The 16927-nt window shown below is 35.4% G+C and overlaps 2 protein-coding genes across 3 annotated transcripts; both read right to left on the reverse strand.

The window, feature by feature from the left end:
* Positions 1 to 4829: 4829 nt before the first annotated feature.
* On the reverse strand, positions 4830 to 7557 carry qkr58E-1 (quaking related 58E-1). Its single transcript, XM_073989263.1, has 5 exons — positions 7125 to 7557; positions 6501 to 7005; positions 6314 to 6427; positions 6061 to 6242; positions 4830 to 5425 (listed from the first exon to the last, which is right to left on the reverse strand). Exons 1-5 carry the CDS (start codon positions 7372 to 7374, stop codon positions 5283 to 5285), a joined length of 1194 nt encoding a protein of 397 aa, XP_073845364.1. The 5' UTR covers positions 7375 to 7557; the 3' UTR covers positions 4830 to 5282.
* A 4200-nt stretch (positions 7558 to 11757) lies between these two features.
* LOC141405581 (uncharacterized) lies at positions 11758 to 16850 on the reverse strand. 2 transcript variants are annotated; one of them, XR_012413233.1, is made up of 4 exons: positions 14220 to 16850; positions 12637 to 14144; positions 11851 to 12461; positions 11758 to 11792 (listed from the first exon to the last, which is right to left on the reverse strand). XR_012413233.1 is itself a non-coding variant. In XM_073990098.1 (3 exons), exons 1-3 carry the CDS (start codon positions 15832 to 15834, stop codon positions 12387 to 12389), a joined length of 3198 nt encoding a protein of 1065 aa, XP_073846199.1. In that variant the 5' UTR covers positions 15835 to 16850; the 3' UTR covers positions 11758 to 12386. The 2 variants fall into 2 exon arrangements, 1 of the variants encoding a protein (XP_073846199.1); XM_073990098.1 differs by having other exon boundaries at positions 11758 to 12461.
* Positions 16851 to 16927: the final 77 nt, after the last annotated feature.

Consider the following 16927-nt stretch of genomic DNA (forward strand, 5'->3'; position numbering starts at 1 on the left):
TACATTTTGACAGCAAGAGAAGACATCACCTGGTAATTGCATCATGAATTGGAAGTCAGCCATACTTACTGTTAAAGTTATCCCCATTTGGAAATTTATTTTGTAATGTTTTTTTTTTTTTTATTTGGGAAATTATTTAGTCGTGTGTTTTGAGATACTTTGTATTTTATTGTTGTTCCTTCCTTCCTTCTGTTTTGATTACTGTACTACTTAAATTATGTTGTTTGAATATATGTAAGGTTTAATTTTTTATTTTGTTTATTTGTGTCTAAAATAGTGAGTTTTTCGTGATTATTATTTGTTCTTTATTTTTTGGTATTACGATTTTATTCATACAATAGTAATATTTGTTGTATTTAATATCCCAATAGAAAATCAAATCGTTGATGACATTTTCGTCGACGATTCGTTGACGAAATCTATGAAATTGTCATGTACGACAACTTGCATGACCATGTCTTGCATTTTGTCTTGGCAACAAACTCAAAAAAATTCTCAAAAAAAGCGAGCTTTGAAATAATTGTACATACATATATTTATGAAGATAATAAATTTTCTATTTGTAATAAATTTAAGATTGTGAAATCATAAAATTTGGAAGCCGCGTCACGATGTATACAATTATTATTTATGCAAAGTGCATTAGCTAAAAGCGGTAAGTAAGAATAAGTAGATTAAAATGCATAAAAACTAATTGTGTTTGTTCTTTAAATACGTGTATTTAGGTTGAAGGTATGGCGAACTTTGAAAATCGCGATATGAAGCACATGGTATATGGTAAGATTTTCGAATATATTAGTGGTTATTTTCAACAGTCTTTTATAATCTCTTTTCTGCAGAATCCACAAGGTGAAGGAGATCGCCCCTTCAGTTAGCTGGGGAAAGAAATAAGGCGTGGTAAAGCTGGAAGAAAGTGATGACATGCAGAACATCCGGCAATTAAGTATAATTAATTTAAGATAAAATTTGTAGACATAATGTATTTTATAATTTAATAAAAAAATACACAAGGCAACAAAATGAACTTGTCTTTAGTAGGGTCGTTAATGACAAATAGCAAGACAATGTCTGCAAAGCAGTCGTCAACGAAATAACGGGTTTTTTGTCTTCCAAGTCGTCATCGACGACAGCTTCGCTTACCTTGTCGCCCATGTTGTCGTGCATGAATACTGGGACACTTGTGTGAAAAAGTCGTCAACGATTCCAAAGGGCTGTCTGCAAAGGGTCGTAAACGAATTGGAAATGTCGTGCACGATTCATCAATGTTGTCTTAAAGACACTTTCTATTGGGATTTTAATATTGATTCTCTTTATTTCATGAGATTTATTTGGAATGCATACAGTGTTTACTCGAATAGTCAGTTAACGCCAGCAAATGTTTCCTGTCCTAATTTGAAATTATACGATTTAGTTATTTGATAATCGTTTAATCGTTTATATCCATCATTTTGTTTAATTTAACACTGGATTTTCGCAGTATTAAAATAAATTGGGGTTTATGTAGTATTAATTAGAGATTTTTTCAAAAAATTTTATTCAGTTGTTGTTAAAAGACCACGATGTTTATGCTCTTTAGTTTTGTAGGTAATTTGATTCGTAACGAAACAAGAAACTTAATGATGGCTCTCTGATTATTTTGCATCAAAACTGTATGTGTGTAGTTAATCTTAATTTATTAATATTTGTGTTTATCTACACATATTTTCCTTTAAAAATATTTTTGGATTATGATATTGATAAGTTATTGTAGTTAGATAGTTATAATGTTTCCATCCTACACATTTAAAAAAGTTAGGTTATGTCATCTTTTGTATGAATATTTTGAATTGACCAGTTTTATTAAAACACAAATCATAAGTGATCAAAAAAGTTCCGCTGCAGATTATAGTATGTTTTTTTATAGTTAGGAGAGATCATCAAGGTTTAGTTAAGGTTGCACTAAATAATGCGGGCTAACTGGAAGCATCATAGTATCCACGTTGTTTTATGACGTTTGTAGAATTCTCCTTTATGTTGCAGTGGTAAAAACAGCAGAGGCGGAAGACACATATAGACATTTTTAAGCCCAAAGATTTCTATAGACATTTTCTCCCTCTATGCGCTCCAAAGATTTCGATAGAAATTTGTTGAGACCTCTATGGCAAATGTGTTCTTCTTTGACACAGCGGTGCCGAAGTTTTTCGGCAATTTACACACATACGACCCGAATGCATAGAAAGAGCGTACGAAAAAGAGGCAATGTTTTGATTTGTTTTTGTTTTGTAGCGTGCGTGCATAAAAACACACTAACACATAGTCATAAGTTGCCAATAGTTTGAATACATTCTCTTTTTGGTCACGTCTGCTCTATGGGCTCCAAAGATTTCTATAGAAACTTATTGAGCCATCTGTGTGTTGCAAAGATTTCTATAGAAATTTTCTGATCCCTTGGGCTCCATAAATGTCTATGGAAATTTTTTGAGCCCTCTATGAGGTCCAAAGATTTCTATTGAATTTTTTTGATAACTTTAAGTCTCCCAAAGATTTATATTGAAATTTTAAAGCCTCCATTTTTTGAGCACTGTATGGACTCCCAAAGATTTCTATTCTTTGAACCCCCTATGGCCTCAAAAGATTTCTATAGAACTTTCTTGAGCTCTAATGGTATCCAAATATTTCTAAAGAAATTTTTTGACCCTTCTATGGGATCCAAAAAAAAAAAAAAAATGCTGCGAGCCCTCTGTGGACTCCAAAGATTTCTATAACAACTTGTTGAGACCTCTATGAACTTTGCACCAAATTATCTTCTTAAGAAAAAATACCGAATACATCCCGCTGTATAGACCTCTGAGATTCCGATAAGAGGCTTAAGAGAAATTTACTTCTGAAGTTACGAAAAAGTTTTGCGAGAGACATGTTTTTTTGCCCATGTTATGATGGGCAAGTCTACATTTTCGGAAATATGGACTTCTAAAGTTCCGGAAAAATGTTCAGGAGCCCCAACTGGGTTGCTATATTGTCGAGAATAGGTTTTAATACCCCAGTGTCGATGACATGCCATTTCTTTCGTCGAAATAAACCACATTTTCGGAGATATGGACTTCGGATGTTATGAAAAAAGTCCTAAGTTCAGGAGCCCCTTTCGAATTGCAGTGGAATTTTTGGACCAAGTCAGATTTAAGACCAGGGGGGTTACTCTGTATTGCGATGCGCTTGCGTTTAGTATTTTTTAGCGCAAGATATTTGCGTTAACGAACGATTTTGACATACCCTTTTGTATTACAGATTCCGGCGGTGCCAGAAAGGAAAAAGGAACAAAAATACTTGCAAAAGGAGATACGAAAACGCATTGGAGACGTATTTAATTTCCTTACGCATCGCATTTTTCTTACGCGTCGCAATAGAGAGTAACCCCCCAGATCGCGGATTTTTTTAAATACGGTCGATAGTCCTTGAGACCCTTCAAAGTTACAGAAATACTCCCAATTTTTTGTTTTGAAAGCCTACCATGACAATGTCATAAGTTTTCGTAAGTGCCCGCCTTCGACCGGGATTTCAAGACTTTGTATGGGCAGGGTCCAACACATGCTACGTGATAATTTTTTTAAGTTGAAGTTTTCGTGGATACTTCGGAACTTTGAAGGCCCATATCTCGAGAAGTATGGGTTATCACCAGTACATATGACAAGATGATCCACGATAGGGCCTTAAACCTATGCAACTTAAGTCACCATAGATATGTTCCGAAAAAAGGTTAATTTTAGGAACGCCACTCGAAATGCAATGACATTTTTACCAGTGGTAGGTCTTGTTGCCCTAGTTATTATAAATCTTGCTTAGAAGACGATATGGGTACATATTTCCTGTGACACGGATATTCTTCTTTAACTTGGACTAAATGTTTCATAGCAATCCTGTCGGAGCCCTTAAGTCCCGGGCCACACTAAGAGTAATTTCACTGAAATTTTGACATGAAAGTAAAAGAAAATGTAAAATAAAACGGTGTGTTTGTTTCATACGAATATTTCAACAAAGCAAAATTGCAGAACACACGAAACCGTGTACACTAGTTTCTTGAAATTATGATTTTTTCCCAAAAAATGCAAAGTTTCATGTCAAAATGTCATTGAAATTACTCTAGTGTGGCCCGGGACTAAGCAGTATATTCACCAAGAAACAATTTAAAAGAGACCAACTCCTGTTTAAGCACTCCGCCCGTATCGCTATGATCGTTTACCACAATAACCAGGACTTTATTAACCACAATTATGGACATTTCATAAGAAGGAAATGAACTATTTCCGAAAAAAGTACTAATGACCTGTTTCATTAAGACGATTCGAATTCAAATTCGTTCGAACTACTACCAAACTCCAGTTATTTTAGAAAAAAATTGATCGATTGAAAAAAAATTTTCAAAATTTTTTTTCAAAAAACCGAAGTTTGGTAGTAGGTCGAACGAATTGATATTCGAATCGTTTTAGTGAAACTGGCCCTTAAATTTCCGAAAATTACGAAGGCTAAGAATAACAACTTAAGTTTAATGTCTGCTGTCAGATGGTTTGAAATTCTTAAGTCAATCAGGTTTTGACGCGCCAATCGCAACGTTATAATTTTTTTTGGTTGGAAGTCCACACTACGTATGTTAAAACAATCGACGAGGGGCCCCTTAACTGAACTTGCTATCAAATCCTTTCCAACACCCGCTTAAAACTAGATTCTTATGATCATCTTAAATGTTTTCCTTATATGCATGTATTTTTCTTCTGTATGAAAAGAATTTCTTGCGCATTTTATAAATCTCATTCAATTTGTTTTTTATATAAAAAATGTAGGGTTATCTCGACTTGTTTTTATATTTTGTTTGTTTTGTATTTTATTTTTGTTTGGGTTTTTTATTATTAATCATTTGTTTAAATATACTCATATATATTTTAGTACATTATTATAGATATTTAGATTTTTGTATAGATTATATGATTATTATATATGTTTAATTTCATTCCTTTAAATTTCTTTCTCTGGGTTGGTTGCTTTAAAAACTTTTGAGGTTATATCCACCAATCACCATAACGGGGCGGTAATTTCGTTAATTTCTTCAAACTTGCCGCCAAAAATCTGTTGTGATTTTTTCTTTACTCAATTGGTATTTTGTTGTTTTATTGCCTCTGTCATTTGTCATTTCTTTCTCAGTTACTTAGCTTTTCATTCAAGTTTGTGTTGTGTTTTTTTATTCTAGCCGCTTGTTCTTGTAGTTTATTGTTGTTTTTCTTATTATTATTTGTTTTTGTTTGCAATTGATATTAACGTATTTTTGGATACGGTGCTGAACGATAGCGTACACTTTCACGGGAACGGGAACCACCAGTCTCGTAGTGTGATGAAGAATGGGCTGTTGATGTTGGCCGATATGCCGACGATGATGAACGGCCATTACTGCTTTTAGCTATTTTGTGTTTAATACGAAAAAAATGGGAGAAGAGGAGGTTGGAGTTTGATTGAATTGATCAATTTTTTGTTGTTGTTGGTTTGGGGGTAAGGAATGATTGATATTTTTGTTGTTGTTTAATTATTTGTTGTTTTCTTTGGCATTATTCGAAAGTGATAACTATTATTTGTAAAGGTTTTTTGGTATTTTAATTTTTTTTTTTTTGCAAAAAAATTGAATTGATTTCAATATTTTTATTTCAAACTCAAGTAGTTAATTCTTTTGGTTTAAATAACGACACAATATAACGAATTTAAATAACATGAACTTGTAATTATTGTTTAAGTTTTGTTATTGGAATATTATATTGTTTAAACCGCGTGGCCTTTACTTTATATTTTGTTTAATGCGTTTGGTTTTGGAAAATCGTGATTTAAATTCGTTAATAATTTTTGTGTTTCTCTCATTTTCTTGTTAAATGAAGGGCTTTTAGATTTTATTCTTGGCAGAGGCAAGTTATTTTGAAGTTTTTTCTTTAACTTTTCAATTCAATTTTGTTTTAGTATTTCATTTTATGGTTTGTAATTCAACGTAGTTTTTTGGCTGTAACAGAAAACCTTTTTGTTTCATCATAAAATGGAAAACAATCTTACCTGCATATGCAGCGGCATAGGAAGAGGAATGCGGATGATATTCTCTACGATAGTCCCGCTCATATGAAGAGCTTTCATAGGCAGCATGGTGAGCGCTTGAATGTTTTGCTGATGGTGGAGGTGGTGGGGTACCATAACGATCATATTCACTTGGATGTTCATACAAATCATGTTCACGAGGTCTGTTAGAAAACAAATACATAGGTTTACAAAACTTGTCCTAAAATTTTACTAAGTCCCCCCTTTGACTTACCTGTGAGACTTAATTAAGGGATAACCGGGATCATCCATAACATATCTTGCCTTTTCCAATATCGAATAAACCTTTGGCTTGGATTTTTCAAAAGGTGGTGGTGGGGGAGGAGTTCTACAAACAAATAAGACGATCATCATTAATTACTTTCCCTATTCAAAATATATTTTGCTTTGTGCCCCCTCACCTGCCACCATAGGGTGGGGGATGCTCTCCATATGCCTTGGCATAATGCGACTTCTTGTAGAATCTTTCTTTGCCGTCCAATTCACGCATTTGCTCCATGCGTATATCATCATTTGTATCGGGCACCATAAATTTCCGCACCTCTGCAAGGGCAAAGGCCAAACGATGATATGCCTCAGAGGGAGGTGCCACTGTTGAGATTTCAATATGCAAATCTCGGCTTAAATGGGCATATTTCAAATTTCCCGATTTACGCAGCTCCTCTTCCTTGGCATGATCACGCATTGAATTGCGGCCCAATACTGTCATCTTACAGTAGGTCTCATCCTGCAGCTGTCTCAGTGTATTACCCTTGGGACCCATAATTTTACCCACGAAATTAAATTTCGGATATTCCTTAATCGGAAACCACACTTTTTGGGCAACCCGTATGGGTTTTTCACTGTAGACATTGGCAAAGATTTCTGGCTTTGGAATACGGCCACTAACCAAAATGCGTTCAATTTCTAAAGACACAACAAAAAAGGAAGTACACAATTATTTACAAAATTCCCCTTCCACACAAATTCAAAATGGCGTCCCCACATCACTTTATTTTTCTTATTGCCAAGCCCACAACACTTACCATCATCCAAGAGCCTTTTACATATATTGTACTTATTTGAATCCAATTGTTTCTTTTCCTGCAAACATTCATCCAAGTAGGCAGCGGTTTTTTCATTTAAAGGCGGTGCATCATGTTGTTGAGTTGTTTGTGTCTCCTGTTCACCACCTCCTTGATCGTTATTGGTACTTTCTTCATCATTACGTGGCCTTTTACGTTTATAATCTGAAGTATCTTCACTGGTGTAATCACGGTCATAGTCTCGCGGCATTTTGTTCAATTAAAATTAATTAATTCCGTTCTTTATTTCAATTCAATTCTTTTTCACAAAAAAATGTGTATAACTGCTTGAATGAATGGTTGATGCGAGAAAAAAATTATTAGACAACTAGAGATGTACTTTTCTCGAGTAATTGGTTACTTTGATACTACTTGTATTTGTTATTTGCAACACGAAATGTCATGCGCCGATGTTAAGTAGAGTTGTATAATCTAGTTCATTTGAAAGATCTAGTTCAATAGCTCAGCTCTTTAAACTGAACTAGGTCAGTAATCTAGTTCATAGTTCACTGTCCAGTTCAATCATTCGGATCAAAATCGTTCACCAGTTCTTAATCGGTCGTTTGATAAAAACGCATACATACACCAAAAAACGCATAAATACAAACAAACAAAAGACTAATATAATTAAACTACTCCATAACAAAAATGTTACATTTACATAGTTTTATTGCATTCTTAAAGAAAGATTAATTAATTTTAGAAAAAACATCCTTCATTGAGGTGGCTGGCAAAAAATCTTAAGCTGTAAACAGATACAACGTTTGGGTAAAGTTTTGTGTCGTTTTGGCCGTTTTTACACTGTTGGGCATGATGCCGAAAAATTCAAATTCATTTGAAATATATGCCGGCAAACAGATAAACGCTGGACTTTGGTATCGTCGTCGCCCTGTTGTTGTTGTTTTTTTCTCGACGCCCAACGCAAAACTTTAATCAAACGTTGTATCTGTTTTCAGCTTTATGCTGTGTGTGTGTGTAGAAATTGCCATTGCGAAAATGCTTTGTGCGTGTGTGTTTCTTTTTATTTTTCCCTTTTTGCTATCCAAAAAGGCAGATTCATTAGGTAATGGATTCGTTATGTCTCTATGTTTTTGTAGAAATCTTCATTTTCCGACAGCTATTCCATGCACCTTGATCCAAAACATAAACAAACTGATCACATTACGAAGGCATCCTTTAACATAGACGACGCCGTCACTTTATGTATTTGTTAACGACATGTTGAACTCGATTGTGAATCGTTCGTTGATCGTACGGTCACCGACTTTCTATAGTTCAGTGAACTATTGAACTATAATGAACTATATCGACTGATCTAGTTCATACGCTCTTTTCAATGAATCGTTCAATTGAACTAGTTCGTTCATGAACTATACAACTCTAATGTTAAGTGGCCTAACCACATTTCAAGTTTGGATTACCAACTACAGCTGGTAAAAAATTTATGGCACTATCGATAATATCGATTCTTTTTAAAATGAAGTATCGATTCAGTATCTATCGATATTATCGGACTAACCTAAAATCTATTCTATTCTGTTCGGTGTGGATTGGGAAAGTAAAGCTGAAAACACATAAAAATTGATGGTACTATCGATAGTAAGATTATTATTTTTTTAAATTTCATCATCGATAGATATCCAGCAAAAAATTTTGGAAGTTGTGCAATTGGAGTTATGATTTCACAACATCTTTCGATGTACTCCAACAGAGTTATGAAAAATGCACTCCGTTCGATACATTTTATAAGCAGTTGCTGTAGAGATCCCTACAGAAAAAAACAGTTAGTTGATCCCCACACATTTCTTCAAAAGATAAACAAGAGTGTATACATTTCGAAGAATTTGTTATAAAATAAAGAAATAACAACTTAAGTTGCGAACATTTTTGCTGTAATTTACGAGACGGAAATTTTTAATGGAGAGGAGTTGGAGTCCATGTCGAAAGCTAGGCTAGTGATGGGAAGTCAACACAAAACAACTTTAGGATGATGAAAGAAAATCAGATGCGCTTGGATTAAATCGAGAACGGAGGAAGTAAGCTCAAATGTGATTGAATTTAATGAAAACTTTTTTTAAATTTGTGTTTTGCTTTGTTCCAGAACCTGCAAGAAGCTACTATTTTTACTACGATAACATTTTTTCCTTTATGTTATCGGAAAAAATAGTAAAAATTAGTAGATTCTTGCAGTACTGGAACAGACCTTTTATATAATAAAGTTCTTTGTGTTCTTGTTTTACAAAAATAATAAATGCATTTTATTTATTTTGGGATATTTCGCAATGGCTTGCATTTTAATTGCATCTTTGGACTGATTAAAAATTCAATCCAAAACACTACATCAAAAGCTGGATCGAAAATGGAGTGCATCCTAGCTGTGTGCTGTGGAAGCAAAATGGAGTGCATCCTAGCTGCGCGCTCTCTTGTAAAATTCATAAGTGAATTCATAGGAAAAGATGTACTCCAACGGCAAATGTACCGTACACTTGTAGTGATTCAACTGCATCCGCGGATGCAAACTTTTTGCTGGGATAGGATTAAAAACTCCTAAAGTACAGTACACATTGTCACCCGCGGATGCAGTTGAATCACTACAAGTGTACGGTACATTTGCCGTTGGAGTACATCTTTTCCTATGAATTCACTTATGAATTTTACAAGAGAGCGCGCAGCTAGGATGCACTCCATTTTGCTTCCACAGCACACAGCTAGGATGCACTCCATTTTCGATCCAGCTTTTGATGTAGTGTTTTGGATTGAATTTTTAATCAGTCCAAAGATGCAATTAAAATGCAAGCCATTGCGAAATATCCCAAAATAAATAAAATGCATTTATTATTTTTGTAAAACAAGAACACAAAGAACTTTATTATATAAAAGGTCTGTTCCAGTACTGCAAGAATCTACTAATTTTTACTATTTTTTTCCGATAACATAAAGGAAAAAATGTTATCGTAGTAAAAATAGTAGCTTCTTGCAGGTTCTGGAACAAAGCAAAACACAAATTTAAAAAAAGTTTTCATTAAATTCAATCACATTTGAGCTTACTTCCTCTGTTCTCGATTTAATCCAAGCGCATCTGATTTTCTTTCATCATCCTAAAGTTGTTTTATGTTGACTTCCCATCACTAGCCTAGCTTTCGACATGGACTCCAACTCCTCTCCATTAAAAATTTCCGTCTCGTTAATTACAGCAAAAATGTTCGCAACTTAAGTTGTTATTTCTTTATTTTATAACAAATTCTTCGAAATGTATACACTCTTGTTTATCTTTTGAAGAAATGTGTGGGGATCAACTGTTTTTTTCTGTAGGGATCTCTACAGCAACTGCTTATAAAATGTATCGAACGGAGTGAATTTTTCATAACTCTGTTGGACTATGTTATGATTTCACAACATCTTTCGATGTCGTCCAACAGTGTTATGAAAAAATGCAGTCCGTTCGATACATTTTTGGTCTGTTCCTTTACTTTTAAAAATGGTAACAGTGGCAGAAAATGGTAAAAGTGGTAAACTGCTATCATATAAATTGTATGCTATTAAAAGTAAGGGAACACTTTACAGGTTAAAAATGGTAAGAAATGGTAACCTCAGGCACGTAAAGGAACAGAGCATTTATAAGCAGTTGCTTTAGAGATCCCTACAAAACAAAACCAATTGGTTGATACCTACCCGTCGCTGCCGACATAATTTCTTGAAAAGAGAAACAAGTGTGAATATATTGCGAAGAATTTGTTATAAAATAAAAAAATACAAACTAAAGTTGCAAACATTTTTGTTGTAATTTACGAGACGGAAATTTTTAATGGAGTGGAGTTGGAGTCGAAAGCTGAACCAGTGATGGGAAGGCAGCATAAAAAACCTTTAGTCCCGGTCCACACTAGAGTGATTTCATTGAAAAATTTGCATGAAATTATGCGTCTCTAGATCGACTTCCATAGTAGAGTAAAATCATAAAATTGTTGTAGTGGGGAATTCGATTTAAGAACGCCTAATTTCATGAAATTTTTTAATGAAATTCACGCTAGTGTGGACCGGGACTTAGGATGACGAAGCAAAATCAGTTGCGCTTGGATTAAATGGAGAACGGAAGAAGTACACTCAATTGTGATTGAATTTAAAGGAAACTTTTTTAATTTGTGTTTATATAAAAAAGTTCTTTGTATTCTTGTAGTGAAGGATGTAGTGAAATTCATGGTATAAGTAAAGAGGTAGATTTAAATGGAAAAAATATGTATATAGAACCCTTGTTTTTCCTGAACTCCTAAAACATCAAAATTAGTAAACACAAAAGCAACAAGTGGGTTTGTTTGCAATACCATTGTTGAGCATTTTATAAAAAACACGACAAATTAATGAAGGGCCAAGGTTTCTCCACATAATCGAGTTGTGGATATGATAAAATGTTTGTTTCAATGTGTCGTGTCTCATCCGGCATCAAATTAAAAGAATGTCATCAAGTAAAATAATGTCGGCTTTGACACTAAAAGGCTCCCTTTTTGCTATAGGCTGACAACCCGAACAAACCATCTAACATCAAACGGCAGTAATACAAACAAAGGCGACGACCAAGTAAAAACAAATCCAATGTTGCTTAAGTTTGATATTAAAATGTGTGGTGTTTATTCGCTATAGAAATAAATTAAGTTTATAAAATTAAAATGACAAGTTGTTAAAATGATCTTACATGTTTTAGTTGTCCAGCAAAAAAGGACAGAATCAACGCCTGAAGGGCCTTTTATAGATTTGAAAAATGTTGCTAACAATTACATTTACATTTTACATTTACATAGACAATAAAAACAAACTGCAATAAAAGTTATTGTTCAGTGCATAAAATATTGTTCACTGGACGTTTTCGAAAATCAGGATGCGTTGCCAATTTTAAGGTGACCATCACCGACATCCCCGCCCCCGTGAACTGACCCAGAGGGGGAGGCTTCACCAGAATCTTCATCAACATCCAAAACGGCAAGTTTGGAAATAGTCCTTTTATAACAGCCAGAGCTAGTATTGCTTCGCGCTGTAACCACATAAATATACTGATGAGCCACTGCACCACATGTCCTGTTATCATATCGAAGTCGTAGTCACTCATGGTTTCTTTCATATTATCTTCCAAGGGCCATTGTGATTCCTGACGAAATTCTGGGCTATTTTTCCACCATCCGTCTACATCATATTTTGCTGAAAATGCGGCTGCTGTTGTCTCATCTGCGGGCTTTAAAATATTCGGCCACCATTTCCAATAACTCCCGTCGCTGCTATCGAGCATCCATCGTACAACCGTGTATGAATCTGTCCAAAAATAAATTATATTAAGATTTTTCACATGATTAAAGGCGATTAAATCATTCATATGAACACTCATAACTGCCATCTGCGGTTCCAGCTTGATTATGGTGCGACAACTAGCAGAAGCACAAGCAGATTTTTCCATTACAATCGAAAATTTAATTCCAACATCACTTACCACACACCAATACGCTACCGTTGCCATTGCCTCTTCGATCGCGTATGCGAATATATGTAAATCAACTTTTCTGTTTGAAAAATCCTTAAGATAACGTCTTGAAATACGAAATCCCTCCAACATATTTAATTCAGTTAACCATATCTTCCAGTTATTATATAAATCGCTAGGCAACTCCTCGTCCGACTCTATACCCGACTTCCATACTCTTCGTATCAACATTTTAGAAGCAACCACAAATTTGCAGATAAATCCGAATGTGCCATAAATAAACATTTTCAAAGAGAGCATATTAGCGAAGTCTAAAATGAATTTATCACGAAAGGAGAAAACATCTGGATTTGGCAACCAGTGTATGCCCAAAATCCCTTCAACAACATTTTGGTTCAAAAACTCACCGCTATCGTTGACTCCGCTGGCCGATTCTCCACAAGTTTGAATTACCCTCTTGGAATTTGACATAATATTTCTCAATTCAAAACCTCCAACACTATGAATTCTTATCACATCTTCTATCACCTTTGCGGCTTCTTCTTCATTTTGGAAATAGTCGTCTACGTAATGAGTATTAAAATTTGGTTCATCGGCACGAGTTGAATTTTTCACAAACACATTGGCATTCACAATTGTAACATTAGAATGTGGCAGGTGAAACAACGGGTCTGGATTAGATAGCAATTCGTGCACATTTACTTTTCTGGCATAGCTCATCAAAATAGGGCAACATGTTCTTTCACAATGTGCACTGCAATGTTCCCTATCTCGAACCATTTTATTTTCCACAATATACAAATTTTTCAGGACCATATCATAGGAATCTGGGAATTGAGGCACGTTTTGTTTCCACAAAAGACATTCATAGCGTCCATCAATTTTTCTTGATTGGCTCCTCAATAATTTCACCGCACATTCATCATCATTTGGCAATTTCTTTTTTGTATTCACCTTTGCATCAAGGATTTTCACGTCACAATTATTTTGCATCATACTCATTTGTCGTAGGTTATCTTCTGGACTTTCTGTTGAAGTGGCACACATTCTGACATGAAGGGCACGATTTTTGGTTGAGGCTTTTCCTCCAGGCGTTGGGCCATAAACAACAACACCCAATCTTGTAGTGGTTACAATCGGTCCAGCGGCAGACAACGAGCGGGGCACATCCAGTGGAACTGTCAAAAAACAATGGTGTAAACTGATAATTAATTTTGGTTGCACATTTTTATAATTTACAAATTTTATTTTCGAAACATCGACATTGTTATTTGTTACCAATTTTTTAATATCACACGATTGAATGGGCAAGGACATATTTGAAGTGGTATAAACATTTTTCATGACATATTGTCTGTCGCCTCTTCCAATACCACTTATTGTCACATCCACTACTTCAGAGCTCTCCACTACCGAATGATTATTAAGCCACTGTAGGGATAACTGTGCCGTGTTTCCTCGTAATTTCAGATCACTTGCAATTCCACTGTCTAGCATTGTAACATTCGCACCATCATCTATAAATGCATACGTGGAAATTGTTTTATCTTTTCCGTACAACTTTACGGGCAATATTTGGAAAAGTATGCTACCGGCACTACTCACGGCATGGCAATTTCTTTGTTGTGGCTGCACTCTTCCACTATCGTTTTCATTTTCTTCATCGGCATCCACGTCATAATGCAGTAAAACATTATGGAACTTATTGCAATTATTTTTACCGCAACACACTCTATTTCGACACTGGTTCAATTGGTGGCCTTTTCTAAGGCAGCAAAAACACAATTTTAATTCTTTAATTTTGTTCCACTTTTCGTCCGTCTGCATATCTGCGAATTGTTTACATTCTGTTATTGACGTGCAGACCCCGTCGCACACACTACAATTATTGACGGCGACACATGCAATTTGGCGGCTTGGCTTTGTGGGTTGCTGGCGATTAGTGGACACGTATGGTGCGTATGGGAGGGTATCGTGGACGATGTTAGCAACGCGTCGTAATGTTTGCAACCATGCACTGAAATGTAAAATAGAAGGCGATTCATTTAATGAAAGGCATTTTTCACCCCATTCCATTTGTCGGTTTATTGGTAATTTCGCTACAAGTTCACTCAGTAAAGATGGGTTATGTAAATGATGTTCTCCTTCAGCGTTTTTCAAAAATGTTGCCATATTTGAAGTTTTGGTGGCGAAATTTATTAAGGCATTCAAATCGTCTTTAGCCAATGGGGGAATTTTACGGACTTTCATAATCTGGCTTTTGATGAGTTGCTCTGGTCTTCCGAACATCTCTTTCAGGTTAAGCATTATGGCTTCAACGTTGGCAGAGCTCCCCAATAATGGTTCAACCGTCTCTCTTGCATTACCTCTTAAAGCGTCTCTTAACCTCATAATATTGTGCAGGTCGCTGTACATAAACTCATTTGTGGTGCTGTAAAAAGACTCGGAAAAAGTTGGCCATTCTTCTGGCAACCCTGAAAATATTGGAAGAGGATAAATTTTCTTTTGAGGCATATTGTTGTAATTAGTATTTGCAGTATTAATGGAATTATTTGGTTGTCCCTGTGCTGGCATGTATTGTACGGACATTCCTTGCGTTACGTGCGTCGGTTCTGGTTGGCGTATAATTGACTGTGGCATGTCAGGCAACGGCGGCGGTATTTCCAGTGTTGGCGGCGTTGTGATGTGTTGTGTTGGCTGTGATATTGGTTGTTGTGACGTTAATGGCGGCTCCAAAGGCTGATCAAATATTTGTTGTTGTGATGTTTGTGGCTGAGGGTTTTGGACGGACGTTTTTGGTTGCTGCGATGCAAAAGTTTTTACCATTTCTTCCTTCAATTGTAGCATCTGATTTTGAAGCAATGTTTGCATTTGCAATTGTTGTTGCATTTGCTGCTGCATTTGTAGCTGAATTTGTTTTTGCATTTTCAGCATTTCTTTCCTCATCTCGGCTGTGTCCATTGTGGCTGATTTTTCTGTCTGTTTTTGTTTCGCTGTTTCGGCGGCAGCAGACGTTGTTGGCTTTGCTGTAGACGGCTGACTTGCTGGTGTGCTTACGTCTGTTTGTAAGCGGGCACCACTTGTAGTGTTTGTTGGTGTATTAGGCGGTGAATGTTGGAGACTCATCTCAGTTATGTATGCGTCGAATCGGACTGGGGGTTTTCCTTGCGTCGATCGTTTACTTCTCTGTTGCTTCTCTTGTGACATCAAATGGACATAAGCGAATGTAAACAAATAACATAAACGGCTTAACAACAAACTGATGGGGATTCCTCAAACGATTGTTGTTGTATTTATTGAATATCACATATACGGCTTGACACACACAATTTCACAGATTGTAACTGCAGCTTCTTCGGCTTGTAGTAGATACGAATAGGCACATCAAAAGAAAAGATATTTCATCTAAATTGACTCATTAAACAATTTATTAACACAAATCGGCTTGACAAATGACGAATGTTTGATATCAATGGCTCATCAAACGTCGAATAATATAATTTCTGGGGCTGATGATGCAAATTGGCTCACAAAACAGTTGGTTGACACAAATCGGCTTGACAAAATGACGATTAACAATGTTTGATATCAATGGCTCATCAAACATCGAATAATATAATTTCTGGGGCTGATGATGCAAATTGGCTCACAAAACAGTTGGTTGACACAAATCGGCTTGACAAAATGACGATTAACAATGTTTGATATCAATGGCTCATCAAACATCGAATAAAAATATGTCGTGTCTCATCCGGCATCAAATTAAAAGAATGTCATCAAGTAAAATAATGTCGGCTTTGACACTAAAAGGCTCCCTTTTTGCTATAGGCTGACAACCCGAACAAACCATCTAACATCAAACGGCAGTAATACAAACAAAGGCGACGACCAAGTAAAAACAAATCCAATGTTGCTTAAGTTTGATATTAAAATGTGTGGTGTTTATTCGCTATAGAAATAAATTAAGTTTATAAAATTAAAATGACAAGTTGTTAAAATGATCTTACATGTTTTAGTTGTCCAGCAAAAAAGGACAGAATCAACGCCTGAAGGGCCTTTTATAGATTTGAAAAATGTTGCTAACAATTACATTTACATTTTACATTTACATAGACAATAAAAACAAACTGCAATAAAAGTTATTGTTCAGTGCATAAAATATTGTTCACTGGACGTTTTCGAAAATCAGGATGCGTTGCCAATTTTAAGGTGACCATCACCGACACAATGAAAAGCTGAAAAATTTCTTCCATACAAATGTTCTAAAAACTATTTTAAAAACCATTGAATTCGATTGCTT

This window comes from Musca autumnalis, unplaced genomic scaffold (genome assembly GCF_047663935.1).
Source record: "Musca autumnalis isolate F117 unplaced genomic scaffold, ASM4766393v1 scaffold_5, whole genome shotgun sequence".
In the NCBI taxonomy this organism is placed as follows: Eukaryota; Metazoa; Arthropoda; class Insecta; order Diptera; family Muscidae; genus Musca; species Musca autumnalis.

Excerpts from the sequence above, each read along its gene's own strand:
- qkr58E-1 (XM_073989263.1), bottom strand. The coding sequence starts at position 7,374 with ATGCCGCGAGACTATGACCGTGATTACACCAGTGAAGATACTTCAGAT. Across the intron at positions 7,006-7,124 it reads TAAAAGGCTCTTGGATGATG|AAATTGAACGCATTTTGGTT; the intron begins GTAAGTGTTGTG and ends TTGTGTCTTTAG. Across the intron at positions 6,243-6,313 it reads CCCTTAATTAAGTCTCACAG|ACCTCGTGAACATGATTTGT; the intron begins GTAAGTCAAAGG and ends GTTTTCTAACAG.
- LOC141405581 (XM_073990098.1), bottom strand. The coding sequence starts at position 15,834 with ATGTCACAAGAGAAGCAACAGAGAAGTAAACGATCGACGCAAGGAAAA. Across the intron at positions 14,145-14,219 it reads CCATGCCGTGAGTAGTGCCG|ATGATGGTGCGAATGTTACA; the intron begins GTAGCATACTTT and ends ATGCATTTATAG. Across the intron at positions 12,462-12,636 it reads CGGTAGCGTATTGGTGTGTG|ATTCATACACGGTTGTACGA; the intron begins GTAAGTGATGTT and ends ATTTTTGGACAG.